General features: G+C 43.2%; 1 protein-coding gene across 1 annotated transcript in view; it reads right to left on the bottom strand.

The window, feature by feature from the left end:
- FGD3 (FYVE, RhoGEF and PH domain containing 3) overlaps positions 1-27,822 on the bottom strand; it is a 118,291-nt gene that overhangs the window by 46,242 nt on the left and 44,227 nt on the right. Inside the window, exon 2 of the mRNA XM_052777037.1 lies at positions 8,571-8,741. Within this exon, the coding sequence (XP_052632997.1) occupies positions 8,571-8,741 (171 nt within the window). The remainder of the gene's footprint in view (positions 1-8,570; positions 8,742-27,822) is intronic.

Here is a 27,822-nt window from a genome sequence, read left to right as displayed (position 1 = left end):
GACTTTTCAAAACTCAGGCACTCTATTGAATCTTTTATACTGAGAAAAAAGGGGAAAAAAAAGCCCCCAACCCTAAACAAACCACCAAAACCCAATCCCACCATGGATTTCAGTGCCTTGTATTTGCTTGGTCAAAAACGCCACAGGCAGAAGATAATAGCTTTTCTTCCTTTCATTCTCCCTCCCCCAACTCTTCTGTGGTGTAGTCTTCATAAATTTCCTTCCTCTTTTGGTTCTACATTGAGTTATATATGATATAAATAAAACACATGCTGTAAGAACATATACATTCTGCTTAAGGATTCACTAGGAGGCGAAGGTACAAAGTTCAATACAGTATTTTAAAAAAATGCAATGTAATTTATATGTAATGTAATTTTTTAAAAATTATTCAGACCTTATATTGATTGCAGAGTAAATGATTTGGGAAATACGCAAGCAGTAACCCATGGCAACAGGTTCATGTGCTGTTATAGTTTCATACAGTGAAAGCAACCTCACATAGGCAGACCTGACACTAGAATGGAGGAAAACCAATTGTGCGATTACTCCCAAAGTGCATGGTACTTGGAACGGTGCTGCCAAGTATCCCCCCTCCAGTCTAGACTATCCAGAGAGTTAACATATTAAATAAGGAAACCTCTAAATACATGTTTTATTAAACAACATTTTCAAGAACAATTTATTTCAAGCATTTCCAATTTTTAAATGGTCCATATGGCACATCAGCATAATGTGATTAACATTGTCATGGAGCTTTAATTAGCAAATGTTCTGAATGTAATTTCAGGGTTACTTTCTTTAGGAGGCTAAATGGAGGCATATGCACCCAAGAAGCCAATTCTTGTTGTCTCTACCCTGCAGAAGGCTCTGCATCTGTTCTCAGCTCCAAATCAGCCCAGATGTCCTCCCTGCTACAGCGGATGGGGAGCTGCTGTGGATAGTCATTGTCTGAGGTCAGTGATGAAGGACTGTCAAAGAGTTTTTGAGCTCTGAGTATAGGTCAGATTTTAAACTACCTACATTACTGAGTTTACTTCAGCGCCAAAGAATAAAACAAAATCTTCTAAGGATTTGAGCTTTAATGGGATACTTCCTATAAAAGGACTGATTTGCCCAGTCTCCAAAAACATCTGGAATTCCTGTCTTAAAATAAAGGTGTCATAGTTCAGTTTTGAAAACACTACCACAAAACCTATCTCATGCAGGAGTAACAGGTAATCAAGAAAAGAAAATAATCTTGCATATAAATGGGATGGTGGAGCTCTATGTTTTGTTCACCAGGTTTTCACTTGCACACCATGTGATCAGTGAGTGCCCAGTCACATTTCTCCTTGTAATAACAAAACAAAACAAAACAACCTAAAAACAAGTATCCAAGCAGCCATCTGACTTGTCTAGCCAGAAAAGGCAAGCTCTAGGCTCTTTACAGGAGGCGCATAATGCAGCGGGCAGACAGGCCAGAACCTACCCCACATCCCCCATCAGGCCCTTCATAGTTTCAAGCTGGTCCACAACACTCAAAAGCTGAAGTTCATTGCCAAAGCGTTTACACTAATAGCAATGGGTGTCACTGCTGTCCATGTAAACATCTTATGTCTTTCCTGTTGGTGGACTCCACCTGAATCATCTGAGACAACACACTCTGCACTGGACAAAAAGGAAGGAGGAAAACACTTTTGTTAGTTCTGAATTTTTATTTACTGAAATAATTTTGAGAAATGGAGACGTCATCATGGAGGCAAAGCCACTGACCTTTTCAAGCACTACTTATGAAGCGAAATTTAAACCACACAAGATGCCTACTCCTGAGCTGACACAAAAAGCCTACATTCAGAATTTACAAGGAAGTGGCATTACATATCACAACACAGACTTTTAAACTCAAAACCATTTCAGACTTCTACAAAAGAGTGAATAAAAGATCTGCACACTAAAACCAAACAACACTAGATGAGCTCATCTGTATGTGCACCATTGTCGTCAGTACTAAATGAACACAGCCAGCCCCAGAAAACAAGCAGATACTGCTTTTAGGCAGGGATGCAGGAGTCATAGTGGGAGCCCAGGCAAAACTCGTGCCCATGCTCTGAAGCCACCTTTCACGAGTCCCAGCCCACGCAGGAACCAATGCTGCTACTTTCTCGCTCTGGGTCCCAGCCACAAAGCAGCATGACCTTGGATGCAGCAGCTTCCAGTGCCCATCCTGCACACAGACAGATAAACTGGTGGAGAAAAGAAAGCAAGCCAGCTGCATGGAAGAGATATTAGTATTAATGAGCACGTTTTAGGTGGTGCCTGAAGGCTGAAGCCGTGTGCTGGAATGGTATTTCCCCAGTCCTCCTCCTCCTGAAGGTTTTACATAGAGGCCCACGGCTATTTGGAGGAGGCAGAAACCAAGACACAAAATGCTTGTTGCAGAAGGAACAAGTGAAATAATGAGAAGCAGCAGGACAGAATTAGAAAAGGGAAAGGTAAGGTTAAATATGTGGGAGAAGGTACAGCCTGGGCTTGGCCCTGGGTCTGTCAAGTAGCAGGGAGTAAGGACCATTCCCTCACTGCAAAATGAGCACCTCAGCTTCTGCATTACTTCAGCCCCCCCAGCCCATGAATTTCTCTCACAAGTGCCTCCTCTACAGTAATGCAAACAGTCAACACACTTGATGTTGTAGGAACTTGGTGGAGGCATTCCCATCAATCATCCCAGCAGTGGTGGGTCTGTCATGACTCGCTGGGAAAGCTGGGAAGACCTAATAAAGAGAAATGCAAGTGGCACGTGTCGCACTTGCAGATTTACTTACTTCAGGTAAGGTCCCTTGACAAGAAGAGACCTAAAATAATATACATGATGAAGCGGATTATAAAGGGTTAACCCCTGGGGAGTGAATACACTCAAAACCAGAATAAATGACCCAACAGCACAGCCTTGGGTGGGGGTAGAGAGCTGCTCCTAGAGTCTCAGGTGGTGATGCCAGCATATCCCACCCAACAAATCAACAAGAAACAGACCTTAATGAGGCATCTAGCTCTAGGGAGAAAGCCCTGGGAAGAAAGGTTCTTGCATAAAAATACCAACAAAAAAATGAGGAAAGATTTATGACTGCTGCAAGGAAATGCACCACATTGTCACAACTACTTTTTTTGGACATGGCCACCAAGAGGAAGCAAGGATGGCTTACAGGAAAAATGTCAACTTGAATACAGTCAATTTAATAAAAACAAATTTTTTTCTTTTTTTATTTTGATGATTTCATCTTCCTGGAGAGACATGAAGTGTTTTCCTTTCTTTACTGGGTATACAACCCATACAGTAACAGGGGACCAGTGAACTATCAAGAGAGAAAAGCCATTTCAAATTTACAAAGTCAATAAAAGTGAAGAGAAAAAAAAAACCTGTACCATCTTCCCTTCCTTGCAAGTTATCATTATGTATTGTTCTCTATTGTCATATGTAAGCTAATTGCAGATACTTTTTAAAAGTAGTTTTATTATAAAGAAGTGAAACGAAATAACAAAATTGTTATTTAAAAATTATAACAAAGAAATGTCTTTCAGGAAGATGACTGGCACATTTGTGACCAACACCTGTAACACTGATTTATAGCTTTGGATAACCTGGTTTATTGGGTTTGTGTGGGAAGGTTTTGGTAGCGAGGGCGGGGGGGGCTACAGGGGTGGCTTCTGTGAGAAGTTGCTAGAAACTTCTCCTATGTCTGACAGAGCCAGTGTCAGCTGGCTCCAAGACGGACCCACCGCTGGCCAAGGCCAACCCAATTAGCAACAGTGGTAGCGCCTCTGCGATAGCATATTTAAGAAGTGGGGAAAAAAACTGCTGCACAACAGCAGCCAGGAGAGAGGAGTGAGAACATGTGAGAGAAACGACCCTGCAGACCCCAAGGTCAGTGGAGAAGGAGGCGGAGGAGATGCTCCAGGTGCCGGAGCAGAGATTCCCCTGGAGCCTGTGGGGAAGACCACGGTGAGGCAGGCTGTCCCCCTGCAGCCCATGGAGGTCCACAGTGGAGCAGATCTCCACCTGCAGCCTAGGGAGGACCCCACGCCGGAGCAGGTGGACGCCCAAAGGAGGCTGTGACCCCGTGGGAAGTCTGTGCTGGAGCAGGCTCCTGGCAGGACCTGTGGCCCCTTGGAGAGAGGAGCCCACGCTGGAGCAGGTTTTCTGGTAGGACTTGTGACCCTGCAGGGGACCCACGCTGGAGCAGTCTGTTCCTGAAGGACTGCAGCCTTTGGAAGGGACCCATGCTGGACCAGGAGAAGAGTGAGGAGGAGTCCCCCTAAGGAGGAAGGAGCAGCAGAGACAACGTGTGATGAACTGACTGCAACCTCCATTCCCCATCCCCCTGCACTGCTCAGGTGGAGGAGGTAGAGAAACTGGGAGTGAAGTTAAGGGAAGAAGGGCGGGGTGGAGGGGAAGGTGTTTTAAGATTTGGTTTTATTTCTCATTACCCTACTCTGATTTGATTGGTAATAAATTAAACTGATTTCCCCAAGTTGAGTCTGTTTTGCCCATGGTGGTAACTGGTGAGTGATCTCCCTGTCCTCATCTCAACCCACGAGCCTTTTGTCGTATTTTTTCTCTCCCCTGTCCAGCTAAGGAGGGGAGCGATAGAGTGCCTTTGGTGGGCACTTGGCATCCAGCCAGGGTCAACCCACTACACCTGGCTCAGTCTGAAAGAACATTAAGTGGTCTGATTTTTGAGTATTGGGTACCATGCAACAGTCTCCCATGGGATTTTTCACTGGGACTCTTGCTTCTTCTTGGACCATTCTACAGTGACATCAAGCAGCCCAACCGAGTTCTGTCAAAAAAAATATTAGCAAGAGTAACTAGTCAAGAAAGCGTGTTACCTCTGGGTGTCTATTTCACCTCATTAACAAATTTCCATCCTTTTCAGAGCATTAACCAGCCAGTAAGATATACTGACTTCTTTGGTTCTAAGCTTATGGCTGTAATGGGAGAGGGAGCTTGGATGTGTGTGAGCAGCAGAAAGAAGTAGTACCTATCTCAATAATGGAAACAGATTATACTAATCTCCTTGGGTAACTTTTAAGCATGATTTGAAGCAAGCTAAGTAGGCTCCCTCCAACTTTTCTGAAACACTAACATATAAAAAACAGGCTATATCCTCAGTGATTGGAAATCAGTGCAATCAGTACAACAGCAAAGGATCTACACCAGCTGAATTCATTCCACTTACTGAACAGACACTTCTGCTATTCCTTTTTATTGTTAGTATTAACCACATTCATGGAACACCCACTAATGAAACCTGCACAACCAAGACCTGAAGGTGAAAGCCCCATAAATACACAGCCCTCGTGAGATGTTTCAAGCATGAACTATTTAAGGTCTACTTCCAGAATCAGAAAATACAGTACTTTCTTTGTAGTTGTTTAAGGCTAAATGCATATCAGAAAATTGCTTTCATATAGTGTCATGGTTTCAGCCCAGCTGGTAACAAGGCACCAACCACACAGCGGCTCGCTCACGCCCCCCCGGCCCCGGTGGGAGGAGGAGAAAATATAAAGAAAAGCTTGTGGGTCGAGACAAGGACAGGGAGGGATCACTCCCCACTTGTGGGCACGGGCAAAAGACAGGCTCAACTTGGGGAAGAAACAAAATCAACTTAATTTGCTACCAATCAAATCAAACCAAGGACATTAGGAAGTAAAACCCAACCTGAGAACACCTTCCCGCCTCAGCCCCACTCCCGGTTCTCTCTCCCCAGGGGAGCAGGGGACGGGGGCTGGGGTCGGTTCCTCACCCCTTGTCTCTGCCGCTCCTTCCTCCTCAGGGGGAGGAGGACTCCGCGCTCGGCCCCTGCTCCGCCGTGGGGTCCCTCCTGTGGGAGACAGTCCTCCACCGACTTCTCCAACGTGAGTCCTTTCTGCGGGCTGCCGTTCCTCACAAACTTCCCTGGCGTGGGTCCTTTCGGCGGGCCGATCTTCAGTCACAAACTGCTCCAGCGCGGGCTTTCCCACGGAGTCACGGCCATCCTGGGGGGCCTCCGCTCCCCCGCTCCCCTCCCTGGGCTGGGGGGGACAGCCTGCCGCCTCACCGCGGGCTGCGGGGGCATCCCCTCCTCAGGCGCACCTCCTGCCCCTCCTTCCTCCCTGACCTCGGTACCCGCAGAGGGGTTCCTCTCACGTTCCAATCCCCCTCCTCCTACTGGTTCCCCCCCCGAACTCCGCTCTCCCAGCGGCGCTACCGCCGTCGCTGACGGGCTCGGCCTGGGCCAGCGGCGGGTCCGGCTCGGAGCCGGGGGAGCTTCCAGCAGCTTCCAGCAGGAGCCGGCCCTGCGGACCCGCCCCCGCTACCAAAAACCCCGCCACACAAACCCAAAACACTTTTGTATAGTCATTTGAATTGGGAGGAGGTGGTGGTGCGGGGGCTCAGTTTGTATCACACACCCTAATGGTGACCAAAATATCTTTTCTCTTTTTCTCAGATGACAATGACCATCCATCACATGGACATGCTTCTTAAAAAAATTTTGGTTTATGAACTTAGTATCTTCTTTGGGCTCACCTTCCCTTGTTCCAAACGCCTCTCAAACTACATGCTTTCTGCATCTGCGATTACCTTAAGGCAAGCATACATTATATACAATATTTTAACCAATGCTACAAAGCAGGGGGTGGTGGCAGTGGAGGCGCTTGACAACTTGACGTTACAAAGAGAGACCACATGTCATTTCACTGATGGCGAAACATGAAAACACTTTATCCTCTTTCAAGAAATTTACTGCAGTCTTGTGATGGGTTAACCCTGGCTGGATGCCAGGTGCCCACCAGAGCTGTTCTATCACTCCCCCTCCTTCTCAAACTGGACAGGGGAGAGAAAATATAACAAAGAGCTTGTGGGTCGAGATAAGGATAGGAGAGATCACTCACCAATTACCGTCACGGGCAAAACAGGCTCAGTTTGGGGAAAAATTAACTTGATTTATTACAAATCAACCGGAGTAGGGTAATGAGAAATAAAACCAAATCTCAGAACACCTTCCCTCCACCCCTCCCTTCTTCCCGGGCACAACTTCACTCCCGGATTCTCTACCACCCCCCCAGCGGCACAGGGGGACGGGGATGGGGTTTACGGTCAGTTCATCACACGTTATTTTCTGCCGCTTCATCCTCCTCAGGGGGAGGACTCATCACACTCTTCCCCTGCTCCAGCGTGGGGTCCCACCCACGGGAGACAGTCCTCCACGAACTTCTCCAACGTGGGTCCTTCCCACGGGCTGCAGTTCTTCACGAACTGCTCCAGCATGGGTCCTTTCCACGGTGTGCAGTCCTTCAGGCACAGACTGCTCCAGCGTGAGCCCCCCACGGGGTCACAAGTCCTGCCAGAAAACCTGCTCCGTGGGCTCCTCTCTCCACAGATCCGCAGGTCCTGCCAGGAGCCTGCTCCAGCGCGGGGTTCCCACGGGGTCACAGCCTCCTTCGGGAACCCACCTGCTCCGGCGTGGGGTCCTCCACGGGCTGCAGGTGGATATCTGCTCCACCGTGGACCTCCATGGACTGCAGGGGGACAGCCTGCCTCACCATGGTCTTCACCACGGGCTGCAGGGGAATCTCTGCTCCGGCGCCTGGAGCATCTCCTCCCCCTCCTTCTTCACTGACCTTGGTGTCCGCAGGGTTGTTTCTCTTACATGTTCTCACTCCTCTCTCCGGCTGCCGAAATACCGCCGTCCCAACTTTTTTCCCTTCTTAAAAATGTTATCACAGAGGCGTTACCACTATCGCTGATTGGCTCGGCCTTGGCCGGCGGCGGGTCTGTCTTAGAGCCGGCTGGTATGGGCTCTCTCGAACACAGGGGAAGCTTCCAGCAGCTTCTTACAGAAGGCACCCCTGTAACCCCACCCGCTACCAAAACCTTGCCACACAAAACCAATACAAGTCTTTTTTAGCACCCAGAAGTTTTAGGGAAGAAAAGCCTGGGGAGACCAGAAGACCTGCCTGGAGACCAGCTGGAACATGCTTCTTCATGGCTTCTCTTCTACCATACTTTGGGATTGCCACCTATTCGACTATGAGTCTGGCAGGTCTGTGGAATTACCACAGCCCACGTGCTACGCTTGCACGTGACCGGTTTAGCTCCTATTTCTGATTTTTAAAATACATTCATTCCATTTAGGCATTTCCTGTTGCTATGCGGAGTTCTTACAATAAATGGAACACAGACCAGGTTTAAACAATAAGCTATTCTTACCTAAATACTTTTTTCAAAATAATTAATAAAGAATGAAAACAATATTGCTAGATTAAACTTACACTTTACAGCTGCATGAGGTATAACAACAGTACAGGAAATATAAATTGACAAGTTAAGCAGTCTGTTATTCCTGAATCAATTCCTTCTTGAAGGCTACCCTAAGAGGTTATCTAACATTGGAAAAAATGAAGATAATAAAACACTACCAGCTGTACTTGAACCTTAGAACATAAAAATAACTATTTTGCTGTGACATAAAATTAAAACAATTCATTGAAAAATATTACACTTCATGTGCGATAGAAGCTTGTACAATTGCTAGAAAGACAAAGCTACTTGCCTTGGGGTTTCTGTAGAGGATGCATTTTGGCCAGTGGAGTTTTGGTTTTGGGCTTCCTTCCAGCTTGATGGATACATTGCGCAGGGCTGATGTGCTGCAGTTCCCCACATGCTTCCAACGCTGGATTTGAGTCAATGTGACATTTGATTTGAAAAGGAGAACAAGGGAAACCTGAGGGAGGGGGAAAAAAGTCAGTATTTATTTCATTCTATTAATCCTGAAGAAAATTTTGCTACTTCTAGAAGCATATCACTCATCCAAGTTCCAGAGGAAAGGGAGAGGGGTAGAAGAGGGGTGAGCCATTCACTCACAAGTTATTACAACCAATATATCCAGCCTTAATAATCACATCAAACTAACTGACTGATAAGACAGATGGAATTTTGGTAATCCTATCTTTAACTGATTAATTACTTCTTTACTAGGGCACTGAAAAGAGTAAATATAAAACATAAAAACCATTTCAAAAGGATTTCTCCAAACAGAAATACAAGTGCCTAAGGATACAACATCATGTTACTTGGTACAATACACCTAAGTTACGGTGAATTAGAAATGTCCCCTGCGTGGGAGGAACAGTACAAGCGCCATTCCTTCAGGAGATTTAATCATTCAAGCTGCATTTTACTGCTATTTATTACTCCTTCTTACATAAAATATTAACATTCCTTCAAAAGGCTCTGGTCTAGAAGATGCCATTAAGATATGATCCAGTGGGAAAACAGAGAAAGAAGTGATTAATATGTTTGTTTGTCTTTTAATGTAACATTCTTGATTCATTTTTGTGGGCACTGTGGAAATAAACCCATATATCCACTTTCACATAGTGGATACTGCATTTTTTGATTTGGGGTTTTTTTGGACTTGTAGCAAGCCTACAGCTACATGAAATCCTCACGCCAGCTTTACTAGTGTGTCATAAGAAGGCAAATTAAAAAGAGTTTAAAAAGGACTGCGGTTTAAAATTGCTGCATATGAACACATGAATATATATGCTTCCGGCAATACTGAGAAGCTGAAAACGTATCAAATGTAGAAATTTGAACGTTAATCCATAAAAAAAAAAGGCAAAGAAAACATGACAAACATTCTTTCCATATTCCCGTTTTAAAGTAGACTAGCTGAAATTACCAGCATCTTACTGGAGCAAGAGGTGACCTGCATCATGTAGAAAGGATTAATCTAAATGTGAAAAATCAAACTTTGCCTTCCTGTGATGTGTTCAAGAACATGGCACTATCTTCACAAATGCAACCTACTCTTGGCCAGATTTATATTAAGATCAAAAAACTGAAACAACAAGCACCTCTATCCACATCAACTAAATTATCCTGGGTTTATACTAATGGTATTAAATCAGGATGTGACCTTTTGAATAAAGACTTTGAAATCTGAGCCGTACAGACTGCTTGGGAAGATTAGCTGAGATCTGGCCTCAAAATGCAGAAACTTTCACAGTGACATGTATTTATTTTTTTAAAAATAAGCATAAAATATTAAAGTCAATTTTGCTGACAAAAAAAGATTCAGATGGCACAAACCTATTTACTGATCTCTGCCACCCAAATATATAATTCCTTGGTATGGCTGCCAGTTGCTCCTGCTGAAGCTTCATTAGCATTTCTACCATAAAATCTGCTTTTCAGCAGATTTGAGACCAGCTATTAAAACATCCTTCCAGCTGAAACCAGGAATTTATAAGTACTAGGTCTTATTCAAATATAATTTCACTTATCAGGAAAATGCAGTGAAAGTAGAGTAGATTATTAGAGCAGATTAATAGATTATTGCAGACACATCATCACAGAAAGAGCTTACGCAGATGCCTAAGCTGTGGGTACCGAGAGCTCCCTGTGACAGCAACAGCAGTGCTGCAACAGGCTGGCTTTTTAGGGAAAGGACTGGGACTTCTTCCTTATTACCAGTAGCTCAGCACAGCAAGAAATTAAAATACTGCACAAGGGAAGAGCTCTAATTCAAGAAAATAAAAGGGCAGCATACAGAAGACAGTGTTTCACCAGGTATTCACCAGTGCCCACAACTGGAAGGCAATCCAGCAGTGTTGTATTTTCCTAAAAATTATTTCAATGATCCAATTCTTAGCGGACAAATCTCTGTACCTACAACAGCTTTCCAAAAACACCTTTAACCACGCTATGTCATTTGATCATACAAGCATGGCACCGGCCTCATCTCTGGCAAGCGCTGAAGCTCCCAGGAGATGCTGGATGTGACCACAGTCCCCCACAGTGGCTGAAGGAGGAGAGCCACAGCTCCTCCTGTCCTCAGGTACTGCATCCCTGCGGTATCCTCAGCTGGGCATCCTAAGCTGAGCCCAGCTATCCCTCTGCTGATTTGGGATAAGGTACCAGTTGCTCTAAGCATTCCCTATTCCTCTTCAACCACTGCCACAAAAAGGGACTGTCTTGTTGGTACCATTTTGTAAAGTTTCAGAAGGAAATAAAACCCAAATCCTTTTTCTTTCCTACTGAGATTCATTGTTGTGATAGCAGGTCTGACCACCTTTCTTTCTTTACTGATAAAAATAAGAGCTAGTGGTTACTTGCTTGCTTTCAAGTGCATGGCACCACCAGACACCTCTTTTATGTCTAGGCTAAAAGCTCCTAAGACCTGCTTGCGTTACTGAGAATTAAAGTGCTTTGATCCTTATTTTATAAATCCACATAGAAGTTTTTCTCTTCTACTGCAAAATCCTGTCAAATAATCAAAGGCACAAGATCCTCCACTGGTAAATACTCAATAAATGTGTCCATCTTGCCCGAAACAAGCTCTGAACTTAGTTCCAAATGTTCCAGGACTTGTGCTGAGATGCATTTGCAGAGTAAATACTTAGAGCAAAGCCTTATGCTACTTCCCATTAAATAAGATCTGACATTAAAAAATAAAAAAATCTATTGTCCTCTAAAAATAAAGTATTTTATATCATCTTGTATATTGCATTTATAGGTTACTGCTGGAAAATATGTTGCTGTCCACCTACTGCCCTCACTCAACCCACGCGTTTATTGGTGGTACATCCAAAGAGCAAGTGGGCACAAAGCAGAAAATAAAATTGATAAGTAGTTGGAAAGAAGAGGAACTTGGAAAGCCACAAGTGCCTTAAACACCAAATGTAGTGCTGGCCCTAAATCAACAAAAATATGCATGGGTGAAACCACAGAAGTGGCTTTCATTCTTTTTTATTTAATTTAAGCCAAGATGGTTCTCTCTATTCATCTCTGATGTGGCCCCTAAGGGCCGCTTTTTGCACACAAGACAAAAATCCACTTTCCTGACATATTTTTTCAAGTGCTATAAAATGATCTGTGAAAACAAGATTTACTGGATTATTTCACATGGAATTCTCTGAAAGTAAAACCCACTGTCTGCCGAGTGCACTCCAGGGTGCTCCTGGGAATGGCAAACGAGAGGGACAACAGAAGATCCAGGCATAGCCCAGGTAGCCACCCCCAAGAGGTCTGTGGTTCTGCCAGACGCTTCCAGAGACGGGAGCGGGTGACGAGCCCCCCATTGCCTGCCCTCCCACACCCACCAAACCTGCAGGACCCAATGCAGAAACCACCTCCTCTTTGCTCTCCAGTCCAGCATTGGACTGTGCAACCCCCCCCCCCCGACCAGATTTGCTGTAACTGCCATGGAAGCGCTTGGGAAGTGTACCGGTATGTGTGAATTGACAAAAAAATGGTTATTTGTGTCCAAAGTTTATAAAAGACTACTAGTAATAAACTGTTATTGCCAGAGAGCCTGGCTGACACTGACTTCACATCTGATCCCTGGTTACCTGTGACAGCTCCGCGTGGGAAGTTACAGCCTGTCTGGATGTGGAGCGTGCCAGCGCCTCCCAAGCAGGCACAACAGACAGAGCTCTAAAAATCTGAGCGTGCACTTCCCAACATAGAAACCTCTGCTGTAAAACTCAGCTTTGCTATGCACAGTCCTTGTGTCTCTAACGTATTTAAGCTCAAGCACTTCATGGCTTGTTTGTAAATCTACTCACATGAACAATGCTGCTTAAAATTTCTCTGTTCAAAACCAATCCAAGCAGAAAAGGACAAAGATGATGCTTTCCAGAGATATTTTTTCGCATTATATTAGTAAGATAATATGTATTTAAGGCTCCTACTACGGTAAAACTTAAACAAAACTTCTGAAAATGCCTAATATAATGTACAACTTATATTTTCACTAAAATGGAAAAATGACTTCAGTCCTTCTGACAGAGTTCAATGCCACCGGGAAACTCTTTCATGGCACAAAGAAATTTCTCATGTATCTCCCCTTATCCTCACTAAGCTGTTTGCATCCAGAAGAAAGCCCATATTTTTGAAAAATTTCTCTTGGACGCTGTCACAAATTTGAATGCTATGATGTATTTTTCTATTAGACTAAGACAAAATATAAGGATTTTGGGTGCTCTCCTGAGTGTAGTAGTAAAGAGACCAGTTGAACCCAATCAGCTGAACTTCAGTTCTCAGGCTTCTCTCCCAGCGCACAAGCCAGATTCAGATTTTGCACTTGGCACCTAGTCCCCAGGTAGCAGGGTTCAAAAATAATCCCAGTTTAAAATAAAAAATATCTTGGAGGCCTGTGATAGACAGCAGCAGGAACCCAAAATGTTATGACAAGCTACTGGTTTGGCGCATCTTACATCTGCTGATCTGACAGAAGGACTTCTCACCCAGCCCTCTTTTAGAGGAAGAGATTTTTGCAGTATTCCACTGAAATGATGAAAGCCCACACCTCATCAGCCCACTTCCCGCACCCCACACAAGGCACGGAGAGGGCGCAAGGAGTAAAAGGGATGACAAATGCTGGGCTAGCAGAAAAAGGCTCTACCGTCTAGACACACTGGAAAGGCATTGATAAGCAACACCTACTTCAGAAGTTTCCTTTCACCGAGAATTAATACCATTGCGGGATTTCTCCATCCATCCAGAATGACAACCACGACTTTGAATGCCTGCTCAAGGGAGGCTTGCTCGGGGGCAATTCTCGAGCCCTTTGCCATGCCCAAACATGGGACGCCCAGGAGAGGGGAGGCTCTCCCCAGGGCTCCTGGCTGCCCTGCAGGCAGCAGGACCCCAGCCATGGAGCTCCCCCACTGCTCCTCCTCGGGGCAACCTTTCCTGCCATCTCCAGAGAAGAGAAAATAGACTTAGTGACCAGTGGAAGGGCTTTCCTACTCCTGCCATCACTGCTATCACCCACTGCTGTTGCCCACAAGTTAAACAAGCTCAGGGAGCTTCCAGTTTCCTAATTCTTTGCTGATTTAGGCTCTCTGCAACATCAGTGAAGTCAACAGCCCCAAAAGGCAACTCAGTGTAATGTGACCCATAAGGTCCAACTCTAAGCATGGGTATAATTCTCTAATCTTTCTTCAACCATCTAAAAGTGAAATTATTCCAGATGGAAACTGGCTGTTGCATCCAGAAATGCATCCAGCAGTGGTGTCTCCATTTCTAATGCTGGTTTGAAATATGCATCATGCGCATCAAATGGAAAAGCAACCATCGTCAGTCTGATTAAAAACCTGTCTGCAGGAAAATACACAAAGATAAATGAACTAGAACCTATACAATGGTAAAAGACATTTTTGCAGTTAACAGGAGTCTGGACAGCTAAGCACATGCCCAGAACTGACCAGATTTAAAAATAACACCAATACCACCTTCAGCTGTTAACATGTAAAGCTTATTTTGAAAACTTTTCCGTGCCTAATCATCTTAATAAACATCTTAACAGGAACTTAGCTCTTCCCAAAGTCTGGCTACAAACTGAGCATGCGCCATGTACCTCTAACCTCTGCTAACAGGTTTCATGATGCCCAGTTCAAGCATCCCTGTATTTTCAACTGAAACATCCACTTGGGCATTCCCTAATGCTGTCACTGATTGTGAAGTTCTCTCTCTTCATCCCTTCCTCCTTAGTAAAAGCCTTTCAAGGAGGAGAAGCTGCTCTTAAGGCAGAAACCTACTACTAGAAAGCAAAGGGTTTCAAGGGCAGAGTTAATACATGTATCTGAATAAAAAAAAACCCTGCTAGGAGGAACTCTGACACAAATTAAAAGGCACTGATTATGTCTTCCTTGTGTCAGCAGGAAACTGGCGAGTGGTCTAATACCCTGTCCTTCATGCTCAGGCTGTGTTACAGACACAGCTGGGTAAGGACGTCTTTAAAGAAGCTACAGCACTCACTACACTGTAGGAAAACCCAGTGTCGATAGCCTTACCTGTCACACACTGCAATGAAATTTATCTCATGGTGTCAGCTCTAGTAATGGCACAACGTTATCCTGCTTGTTACAGTTAGTTATAAAGCACCCAGTACCATCCCTTAGAGTGGTCCCCGACTGACAGCTCCAGAGCCTGTGTTTCTCCTCATCTCTCCAATTTCACACGTTGCCCTGCACTAGACTAGCTCCCGACCCTCTCCTGCTGAGCAGGAGGGAGCAAAGCCTTCTTTTCCCTCTTACACTGCTTCATTAGCTCCAGCATTTTCCTCAAACCCACTTAAAAACTCACCTCTTCCTCCTGCCCATGGCCCATAAGACCCCCTAGCAGGGGTGTAAAGCAGCATGCGCTGGGGCTGTACACATGCCCTTATATCAAACCCAGTTCAATGACACTGGCAACAGTTATTTCACACGACATCGATTTTTCTGGCATTCCAAAATGTCAGCTTCAGTAAAAAAAGTGACAGCAAAGTTATCACCATAAACTTTCAGAAACAGATACAATCAAGAAAACATTATGTTCGAAAGCAAGAGAGAATCTGGCATGGATTGCAATTCTAAATCAAAAGAGATGTGTATCACTTACTTGTGTTCGAGCAGAGATCCCCACATTTTTTCTTATTTGCTTAAGCTATCAGACAACCAAAAATAAGGGAGACCAGCTCCTGCTGCAGCTCTCATTTCATGGCTTAAAATGCCATGCTCACAGGAACTGACCTCCCCCATCCCACTTCCTACCACCAGTGTGGTTAGGTGACTCAAAGAATACAAACGTGGCAAACACGAGCGGAGGAGCTTTACTGAGCAGAAGTTACAGGAGATTGCTGCGAGTCTGCAGAAAAAAGCTCTTTGGTTTTAAGTTTCATACGCGTTTGAAATGCAATACATAGGATGCAGATGATTTAGATGCCTGAATCTTTCTGAAGTAGAAGAGAAAGCTAGATATCTTTAAAAAAGCTTTCTGCTTAGATACAGCTCAATATTAATGCAAGACTGGTCAGTAACAGCAGTGACATGCCATGGAAACCAAAAAAATCCCAGTTCTCAGCACTCAATCTCTCAGACTGCTTCACAGCTCCTCTCAGAAATGAAGGGTCCCAGTGCAACCACACGTACTCTTCCCCAAAGGGTTGGATCAGGGTGTCTAAAGAGCTTTCTGAAGGTAAAGGCACCAAGTCTGCTATGAAACAACCCGCAGAAGTGACAATAAATGCAATTCAGCAGGCATGGAATGGAGCTGGTTAAAAGATTTCCATCAAAAGTCCTGATTATTTTCAACGCTCCTTCTCCCCCTCCTCCTGTTCTCCCAGAAGAATCCTACCACGGGAAATGATAAAGGAAGAAATAAAATGTAAAATTTTTGAATAAAATGCTTCATTTCAGAGCAAGCACTGTCCCCGGGGAGCTGCAGAAGGGCTGCTGGTTTATGTCCTTAGGACAAAAACACAAAGCCTGCAAACCACGCCAAACCGTTTAGTCTGAGGAGGGCTGTGAGAAATTTGGTAAATTCAGTTTAACACACTTACAGCAACACAGAAATACATCCAGAATAAAAGATTATTTTTCACAGAAAGAACCAAATAGCTAAAATAGACAAATTTGTGCATAAAAAGCACAAGAAGGATTGGTAGCTTCCCCAGACCTGTAGTGCTAGGATTTGGGATTTGGGGATGTGCTGTACTTTTATTCTGTTCTGACTACCTTTAAAAGCCTTAGGTGACGATGCTTCCTCTAACAGACATTTCTATAGTGTCCTGAGGGTCACTATTGATCATCATTACCCTAGTATCTTCCATAAACTTGCATCAAGGTTTCCCACCTTTAACCTCATCAGATTCTTTAAAAGCAAGTTCCTGCATGCTAATCCAAATAATTCAAGACTATGCTTTACTGGCACTGGTACACACCTTACGCCTCTCATCATCTGAATCACAACAGACATATTCTTGAGAAATCAGTTTTCAGCTCTGACTTTTTCTATTCTTCTTGAAACCGGTCCTAAAGGCTGGTCCCTCTACTGAGTATTGCTCCTAGTAGTGAGCTCCCAAGTACAGCCATACCGCACGCTCATGCTGGAGAGCTGCAAACGGAGGTAGCTACACAGCTTTCACTGAAATTAAGGATACTTGTCTGACCACTGACTATTTCACTACCGTCTTTAGAGGGGGCTGAGGTTTCACTGTTGATCTGTAACTCTTTCTAGTGCTTCTCTGTTTTTACATGGTCATTTCAGTGCAGTCTCCATCTCTCTCGTTACAGTCTTGTTTTTATTGCCCCATCCAGAACAGCATCTAACCCCGGTGCCTGTGCAATGCCACTCAAACCCTCCTCTGCCTCTGGGACATTGCACACTTGATCACACAGCCTGGGATTACTCCGTAACTGGTTTAAAGAAATCGTTAGAGAATTTTAATGATTCTTTTAATCTGATTGAATTTCATTTGATGAGTTAGCTTTTCAACAGACCTACATCAGCCCCTTCCTCACAACACTAAAGCACACTTCTTGTCCCACTCAGCGCTGCCTGGACAGGGTACTACGGCACAGTCCTCATTTTCTATCCTGCGTGTAAATTAAAAAACCTCACACTCCAGACCCACATCTGTCCAGTAAGAAACACTGCTTCTACTGTTAGTTCAAGGCAGAAGGCAGGACTGCAGGTGTCAGCACGGGCTCTCTTACCTCCCAGGATTGCTGAGTGCAGCTTGGTCACTAGGGCTTCTCCCTTAGACATGGGTTAGCTGGCAAACTGCTATTAAAAAATCAGCTATAAAAGTGATTCTTAAATGTTTGCTCTACATTTGTATGTATATAATTTATATACATTTATGTAATGTACAACAGTCAGGAGAAGGTCTCTGAGCGACAGAAATGAGGGGCTTCACATGTAATTCTGTATTACAGCACTACTCAACATAGGTGTGTAAACCAAATTCCTGCCGAGATCTTTATACTTATTACATGACAAGGTAAAGAAAAGGCTGAAACACAAGCACGTCTTAGAAATCCTGCTGCTAGAAAGTCATTACACACAACCTCTCACTGCAGCAAGGAAAAAAAGAAAAAGAGACAAAAAAGCAAGCAGGCACTCACTTCCAGTTTTAGGCTTTTTACATTGTTCTGAACACAACTGGCCACCACACCACCCACAGGCAACACAAAGAAGGACTCTTAAAAGACCGTTCAGATATTCCGTATTCCCACCAAAGTGGGAAGGACAGTGTCTGCTGAGGTGTAATACAGGATCAACTCAACTCGCCGCCGACAGAGAAAACGTAAACTAATTTCCAGGACAAAAAGGCACAATCTAGCATTAACTGTATGGAAGGTCATTTTTCCCTAGCAAAAAAGTGGTATTTATTATTTTATTATTAATTTATAGCAGGCTGCCAAGCCAATTCTCGCCAAAAATGAGGCAAAGGGAAAAAACCAGCAGCTAAAGGGAGTAAGGACCAGCTCCTGACCCTGGCGATTCCAAGGGAGCTGTAGGAGTGGAAGTAGCGACCAGAAAAACCATACTGAGAACAGAATAAAAATATGCTTACTTAAAAGGAAAGTGAGAAAGAAGCCAAAGTAAAGCACCACAGAATACATTCTCCATCAGAACTAACAATAGGCACATTAAAGCCCGGAAACAAAAATATTTTCTTTTCCTGTATGAAACAGGATGCGGTATGGCAGTCAGCAATCGCTTACCTTAGTCTCCTGAGGATATTAGTGACATGAAAAAAAAGCTGTTGTCATTTTAAACCAAACTGAGCCCTCTGTTAACATCCACATGGACACTGAGGACATGGCTGGCCGCGCTGCACAGCCCCAACCTCCCTTCAGTCACAAGAGTCAGCCCCAAACGTCGGAGTCGTACCAAAACCCCTCCATAGGAAGGCACCCGGCTCTCCCAGGCTGGCACCCCAGGGACACCATCCAGCCTCACCCTACCTCATTCAGAGGACGAGGGACCGTGAGGAAGCAGGTCCTAACTGTGCACCACCATTACCCAAGCACTGGATGGATGCAAGTCCCCAGAGTGGAAAACTCCACATGTAATTATCGCTTGGCTAGTAATTTCTAAGTGAATTTAATTTAAACTCGGTTGGAGTTTAGGTGGGGGCTGATGGATTTTGGGGGGTTTGGGGGCTTTTTTTAAGTAGTTATGTGTACTGTTTCTTGTGGCTTCATACAAATATTTTAATTTCTAGCTCTGATTTCTGTTCCTGCACCCATAACACTGCTATCTGAGCTGTAACAACGAACTACACAATGACCTGACCGATGCCAACCTTACAATGTGTGCTTCTCTGCATTATCCAAACGGCAACTCTCAAGCTCCTTCTTGCTATTTTGTGACAAACCTGTACCAAAGTAATTCTTTCTTATTTTGCTTGTATTTTGTACCCCTCCAGGGAATATCAGTCTGCCCTTAGCTTTCATCTCCACAGCTGACGCCGACACAGGTGCCCGCCAGTAACCTTTCCAATGCAACAGCATTTCTATCACATCTCAGAATCTGGATGCGTCTTACAAGATCTGGTCCCAAACTTTGACAATATAATTTCAAGCCTCCAGTGACATTCATGCAAGGGATGCAGGAAACAGATTTTCAATTTAAAAAAACATGTTTAATCTCTCACTCTAGTGTTGGAGACTATTCACAGGGAAGTCAATTCTTGAATGTAGCTTAGCTATAGTTTTCTCAAAATTTACACTCAGCCTACTTTTCATATAGGCATACAGAGAGTAAACACTGGGGGATACTGAACATTGAATCTCCATCACTGGAAGACAGAGTTATGAACTTTTATGATTTAACAAAGTAAAGTGGGCAGGCTATGAAAAACTCATTCTTCTGGAGGAAGCATTTAGCTGACTTTTCCCCCCAAATGGCATAATTGAATTAGTCTAGGCTAAAATAATAAGCACAGTAACTTTCTGTGACACCAAGATCAAAGGTAGAATTAAAAAACCCCCCAAGACTCTTCCATCTAGTAAGGAAAGCAGGTTAAATGACGTATAAAGATTGTGGCATAATGAGTGACAAAGTAAAGGAGAAGTAGCCTGGGGCAGATGTCAGCCAGCCTGACATTGCAGGTGACAAAAGCCCTGCCAGTAACACTGCTCACAGCGCACATCAGGAAATTCGGCCATCACACAGGGATGTCAAACGGCATTCCTCTACCACAGAAAGGTAGGCGAGAAGAGAAGAGCAGCCACACGCATCTCCTTGGTGCATACAAGTCTTGCCTTGTTTTTGCGTTTGGAAGTGCAAAGCAACCTGTTTAACTTCAGCACTAGATTTCAGACTTAATTCCTTGTTGCGGTTTAATCCCAGCCGGCAACTAAGCACCATGCAGCCGCTCGCTCACTTTTCCCCCCTGCCCCTGGCGGGATGGGGAGGAGAATCAAAAACAAGTAAAACTCATGGGTTGACGTAAGAACAGTTTAATAATTGAAATAAAAATTAAAATATAATAATAATAATAATAATAATAATAATAATAATAATAATAAAGATAACAAAAAGAGAGTGAAACGTAACCCAAGAAAGACAAGTGATGCACAATGCAATTGCTCACCACTCGCCGACCAATGCCCAGTTAGTTCCCAAGCAGTGATCCCCCCCAGCCAACTCCCCCCAGTTTGTATACTGGGCATGACATCACATGGTATGGAATACCTCTTTGGCCAGTTTGGGTCAGCTGCCCTGGCTGTGTCCCCTCCCAACTTCTTGTGCCCCTCCAGCCTTCTTGCTGGCTGGGCATGAGAAGCTGAAAAATCCTTGACTCGGTATAAACACTACTTAGCAACAACTGAAAACATCAGTGGGTTATCAACATTCTTCTCATGCTAAATCCAAAACATAACATTATACCAGCTACTGGGAAGAAAATTAACTCTATCCCAGCTGAAACCAGGACATTCCTGCAGCAGGCAAGGTCCAGATATCAAAAATCCATCTTAAGTTGTTGCAGATGACTAATTTAGAAGAGGGAAGAAGAACTAGATTTTCATTCAAATATTTCATCACAATTATAGCAAAACCCAGAATTCATTAATTCATAAAACCTTGTGTTGCTTTGTTTTTCTCTTTTGCAAAAAGATTAATTAAAGATGGAAGATAATGCTCCCTTCTCCTTAATTTATTCCTGATTTCTTACTACGAAAAAATGTAGTGGTATTACACAGTATTGGGCAGACAACATGCCTGAAGAAAAAAAATTAAGGTAAGCACTTGACACAGACTAGAACACCCTATAAGGAAGTCTTATTGACAGACAAGCATTTCTCATCATAATTTTACCATCATACTTCTCGTTCTAGCAAGGTGACAAGAAGGGGCATTTCTCTGCCGCACGGTTGAGTCCTGCATACCACCACTGCGGTGTCCTGCCACAGAGCAGCCGTGTTTCAACTTACCTTTCCCTCTCTCTTCCTCTTCACAGTCCAAACTTGCTTCCCATCCCATCTTTTTCTGGTTATTAACTCAGTTTAGCTCTGGTCTCCAGATTTAGCCTGGATGTTTCTTGCACAACACAAGGATGCTTACCCGGGGACCACACCTGGTCCCCCAGAAGGGAACACCCCATACCAAACTGTCTTTGATTCCTACACACAGTGTCCTCAGATACCAGCTGAAAGGCCACTGAGGGTGAAGTGCAGTACGTAGCTGCAACTATAAATGCATTTGCACCACAGATTTCCTAAATTAAAGCTATTATTTTGACTATAGGACAACCTCAGAGCCCTCACTGATGCCAGACGCCTGCAACACAGCCTCTCCTCTGAGAAGATGCACATGCTGGACCCCCAATGAAGGGATGCAAGCAGAACCATTATTCAGCATTCCTGAGACTTTCCTCTTAGATATGCACAGAGCTTTCTTTTTTTTTTTTTTCTTTTTTCCCTTGACAGGTAACAGGTTTTTCATTATGATGAAAGAGTCCTGATTTATAATTACACTGATTATGCAAATCAAAGAACATATTTCAAGCTAATAACACTCCTGGGACTTCACATCTGTACTGCTTTTAACACAGGAATCATAACACCAGAGCAATCCATTACTGTAAAAACCTAAAGAGATTTTATACCGGTTAGACACAAACAAATTATCCCAGCCAAAGCCATTTCAATTTGTTCCTTTCACATTACCTGCATCTGGGTGATTTACTGTCTTGGGGATTTTCTCCCAAGAACAAAGAGGAATATGGCAGATCTGCAATTCCCAGAATTGTTTATATGGTGGCAAGGGAGGGGGAAAAAAAAAGGGGAAGAAAAAAAAAAAAAAAAAGAGGGAAAAGCATTACATTGCCCACCTTCCAGTGATTTAAAAGACTATTCTACACAAAGGTGAGAAACAGCCAGATGCTAGTCCCTATAAGCAAGATTCCAGCTTTCATTTAAAACTGTGTCATAAAAAAAGGCTTCATGTGCTTCATTCCTCCTTTTACTAGAAGCTTATTAAATTTGTTTGGTAATGACAAAAGCACCATGCAAGACTCTCTCACGCTGCTCAGTTGATGTGCTTGTGAATCTTCTTAATGACACATACTACAATGAGTAAACTCTCATTTAACCAGTAAGGAGAGTAAAAATTATCCTTCGCTTAAGATTTTATGACAATACCATGCATCTCCAACAGCATCCCCAACAACTGACATTCTTTCCTAATCTTGAATTGTTTTATTAGTTTTAGTAAACCAATAATTAGCCTCTGCTCATTTAAAAGTCTATTTAGGTACTAAATAAAAGTAGGTGAAACTGAGCTCAGGTTTTTTGCTATGGAACTGAGTTTTGCGGGGGAGGACTAGCTTCTGTGTTACCACAATGTCCTGTCACTCCATACTGTAGAAGTTAAGAAAATTCAACTCCATTATTGAAAAGTGTAATGAGTATTTTTACACAGATGCACTATTTTGGTAGCAGAGCTGCACATTGCAAAATACAGAACAATTTCACAATAGCGTATTTCCAGCAGTTCACAATAATCATTAAAGGAGAACATATTTCAGCTCTTAGTGCTGCTTGGTAACTCCCTCCTTGCAGTTTACTGCCTTTACAGAAAATGACCAAGCTGCAGAGTGTTTGAGGGTGGAAGGGGCTTCTGGCGATTGTCCAGTCCAACCCCTCTGCTCAAAGCAGGGTCACGCAGAGCAGGTTGCTCAGGATCTTGTTTGACTATCTCCAGGGATGGACACACATATAACGAACGGTATGACATCTGTAATGATAAAAGAAAACTTTTTTTTCCTATTTAATACAAAAGTAATGAACAATGTAAATTGTTCTTTCTCAATAAAGAAGCATCTTATTGAGAAAGGAGTCAGAAGAAAACAGTTTATTTCTGTCTGCTGACGTTGAACATGGGCAGGAACTGGAGAGGAGCAGACAGGTCACTGCGGTACCCTCTGCTGCATACTGGAAGATCGAGCGCCGCATGGGGCCACAACAATAATCGCAGCTTAGACAAGCCTTTAAAAGCCTGTACAGCACTGACAGGCTAAAAGCAAAAGCATCCTTAGTTCTGTGCCACTTCCTCATGCCTGTACTTCTAACACAGCAATCCCACATGGCTACTGACTGCAAAGCCATCGCAGCAGAAGCCTCAGAGTGGTCCAGCCACTGAGAGCGCAGATACCACTTTTTGGAGCCTTTGGGCAGCCTACAGTGATGACCAGAGGTCCATGCTACACTGTACCGGTTTCTCAGCTAACTAGAAAACACAATCCTTACCACCGTCGATGCAGCCTCAGGCTCTGCACACTGCCTCCACCAGGGACTCGCGCAGTAGATACAAACCTGCCAGGTTATTCCACAGGTGCTTTACACCTGGTGCTCCCGATGTCAAACTCCAGGCTTCCAACTCCGAGGGGATACACAAGCATATTCTATGCTTTGCAGATGGAGGAACCGAGAGCAAAGTATTGTTTCCCTTGCACTAACATCTCCTTAGCCTAGATCAATGCTTCTTCACGCTGTGATCCACAGTCTCTAAGGTCTAAAGCGAGAACAAGAAAACGAACCTGGAAAGGTTAAAGGTGTTCTGCAGAAACAACGCACGGATAAATAAATTAGAAGAGACTGAAAACTACTGAACCGGCTCCAGCATTTTGGATCCCAGAGCGGATGCAGGATAATATAAAGCATCCTTTATATTTATTTCAGCCTGGCAAGCTCCAAAGAAAGTAACACCAGCTCAAAGGCCTGTAACACAGACTACAGAAAAAAGCTGCAGTAAAAGGAACTATTATTAGTTTTCCCAACAAAACTCCAGTTAATTTATTGTATCTGTAGCAACCATTTAATCTCTCCTGTTATCTATAATTGCACTTTCATCCTATCAGTGACTACAAGATGTGAAAACAAGGACATTTTGTAAGCACCTAGGTGGTTATTTGGGACAACAGTTACAAATCACAAACAATAAAATCCTTGTGACTGACTGTTAAATCTTCATTCTAAAGAAAAAACATATCATACTTAATCTCAAAATTGCATTACAACTCTGCCAGTAATGACTTTAAAGAAATTTTGAAGAAATCTGAAGCTCAAGATGAACATAAACAGGTAACAATTTCAGAATCAGATCATCAACACAAAATATGTATTTGAATTAATACCTTGAAAATAGTATACATTTTCTCTTGCTTAGGTGTGAGCTTTCAATCCTGAAATAAACTAAGAAAGAGTTTGGTCTATCATTACATGAAATGCAACTGGCAACTAGCATTTTCAAATATAAATGTATAGCTAATAAGGATAATAATAAACCATGTTACTTGCACAGGACATATCTGAATATTTGTGTTTAAAATTATATTGCATAAAATAGCATGTACTGTTTGGTAGTCACTGTTTCAATAATTACTGTTTTTCATAAAATTTCTGCATCATTATTCCATATTGTCCTTTTATTGATGGAGAATACTTAATGCATACAGTATATGTTTGCTGGCAAAGCTGCATTATTAAGGAGAAAGGATGACTGGAAATAATGGAGGGTTTTAAAAATAAAAGTGACCACAGAAATTTAGAAGCTATTAAAAAAAATACAAAGAATTTTCATTGTAGAAGAAAAACAGTAAAAAAAAAAAGATCATCACAAGATTATTTCAGATAATGAATGACTCTTGTAATGAATTAATAATTCTGAGCTCTTACAATCATCATCGGTGAAAGTATAATTTATATCATCACAATTGTATCAGTTTCGTAGACTGGGTTATGGAGAAATGATTTTTGGTTTGGTTTGAGTTTTTTCAGATCTATTATTGCATATTGGGTTCAGCTAGCCTTAACAGCTGCAAATGTCACATCACAAGGAGAAGAACGAGACACCTTTTCGAGCAATACCTTTACACCTGAAGAGAGCACCTGAGTTAGCATCAATCAGTAAACAATAAAACAGTAGTACTAGTACATCTCCAGATTCCCTAGTACACTTTCTGCTTCCTTGACAGCACACTGCTCAGTGTCAGCAAGCACTGCAAGCCCTTCCAAAAAAAAAAGACAAAGCACATGCATACACAAATTGGAATAAAGTCTGATTATGTCCTTTTGCTTGCTCCAGCCCACCTTGCTCCACTTCGCAAGTGACTGACATCGACTCGCCATGCAGGGTCACTTGCCCACCACTGACTTGTGGCACTAGAGGTCTGCTTTTGCATACGATGAGCAACCCCGCCCCCCCAAAATACATGATACCAAGCAAAGTTAGTGCTCAGAAGGTGCTTTAAGTCATGTTACCCTGCTCATAAATAAACTGGGGCTAATTAGGAGCTACTCAGAGCTTAGGCATCACCCCCTCCATCCAAATCTGGTATTCATAAATATATGCAAAGTGCATTAGCCACATCTTCCCCCCTCTCTTGTTAGGCAGTGACAGCTCTCTTCGGAGAAACCCAAACAGGAAGACTGCAGCCGCGGGCGATTTCTAGGGTTAAGCCAAGGCAGTGCCAGCATACACAGCCCAGTGTTCCCCCACTGCTACTCATTCTGCCAGGGCCACCGGGACACTGGGCCACTCGGCGGTCCCTCCTCGGCGCTCCTGCCTCTGTCCCTCGGCCATCCTGCAGACACGCCACAGAAACGAACAAGCTCAGCGTGACCAACCCTGATCTCCAGGTTCCCTTAGCTGAAGCTGTGCTCTCAAAATGGAAAAAACTCTGGTCAGATTTTATTATGGACTGTGGCAGAGGAAAAACCGTAACCGTCAAGCAAAATAATTGCTTAGAGGTGGTTTTTAATTTAAAAGCTCATTTGCCCTAATGATCAGGAAGAATCCTGTATTTTGTTCACTCCAAGGTGCATGGTTGCAGACAAAACAACCAGAATAAACCTAAAGACAAATGGAAAAAATTCTAGTTAATCTCTCCGATTTCCTGGTCACAGATCAGAGCGGGTTTCTTCTTTCTAACCATGGTGCACCTTCTCCGCCTGGCTAGATACAAGAATGCAACTTCTACGGCCTTATTTTCCTAACGAGGTATCTAGGAAAAGCATTCCTTGACTGAACAGATACTTCTTCCTCCCCACAAAGCAGCCAGTTTTGGATTCTCAGATGCACAAAAAGGCAATGTGCCTTGCAACAGGTTTATGTTAAAAGAAAGGCATAGAGCACAAGATGTACAGCTGAGGAATACTACATTAATCTTCCATTTCCTGAAACAAGGAGATGCATCTGATAAAAGAAAAGCGTGACTGGCTTAAGTGTAACAAACATTAAGTGTGTTAATGATTGGTTCTTTTTGCACTGACAAGTTTAATTTAGTGGACACCCAATACATATTTTAATCTTAGAATTCTGTACATGGCATTTAAAACCATTAAATAATATTAGAATGTCAGAGCGCATAGCATACACAAAGTACGTGCAGTTTTCAAAATAAGTGACCCAACCAGAGATGTTCCCCAAATATTTCAGTTCACATTTGACAACAGAATTACAATGGTTAGATTACAGTTAAATCAAATAATTCATTCTAGCCATGAAAACTATATAAAATTTTTCATATCAACTAAAATTCAATTTATCACATATTCTACACTATATTATATGCTGGGGTTCCTCATTCTTCTACACAGCAAGATGTATTTTATTTCAAAATACTTTCAGAATTACAAATATAAAAGCTAGAGCCATAACAATATATTAGTTTCTTTGAACACAGAACTTAAATTGTAATTACATTTAACAGCATAAAATTCCAATCCACTCAGCGATCTGTTGGAAATACAGATAATAATATTAAATTAAAATTACTGGGCTTTGGCATTTGAAAAAAAAAATCATTCTTAATCACAAAAAAATCACCTGAAAGGCAGATTGTAGCATTCATAATGACTGCACATGAAGTGGCAAAGGCTGCCAAATCAAGTAGTTTCAGTGTTCAAAGAGGATGCAAACAAGTCTATTAAGAGTCACCACCATCTGGGCGTCAGGGACCAGGAACAGTGGGGCAGGAGTCTCTGCTCTCCCCAGGGAAATATACCACATTGCAAGACCATCATTACCATTATTATTTATACGACACCATAGATGTTCAATGACATTTTACAGACAGATAAAAAACTGGAAAGCCCTGCCCTTGGGAATTAAAATCTGCTAGGACAGAGCAAAGCTGTATGAGCAGAACTTGCATAAGCCTTTCTGAGCAAGCCCAAACACACTATGTACACATTGCAACCCATCCCTTCAGCACATTTGCAGCAGCAAGCAGAGAGGACACAGTCAGGACACTCATTCCTACCGTATTTGACTCATTGTGCAACACAAAGAGCTTGGGCTGTGTTGGGGAGGGAAGAACGGATCCACAGAGAAAGCACTCAGCTGTGAGGTCCTCCTTGTGATCAGGAGTAATGGCAGGGAGAATTTGGAGTGAAGAGGTCTAGAAATTTATTCTACCTTGAATTGAAGGTCAATCCCCCCTCCCTGTGTCTAAGTTTTCCTTGTTTGATGAAGGAAAGAGACCACAAAGTTGGGAACTCTCTGGAATAAGCAGA

Source organism: Harpia harpyja, chromosome Z (assembly GCF_026419915.1).
Source record: "Harpia harpyja isolate bHarHar1 chromosome Z, bHarHar1 primary haplotype, whole genome shotgun sequence".
NCBI classification, from domain to species: Eukaryota; Metazoa; Chordata; class Aves; order Accipitriformes; family Accipitridae; genus Harpia; species Harpia harpyja.
The sequence above is the reverse complement of the archived record's forward strand: the minus strand, read 5'-3'. Positions and strand labels throughout refer to the sequence as shown.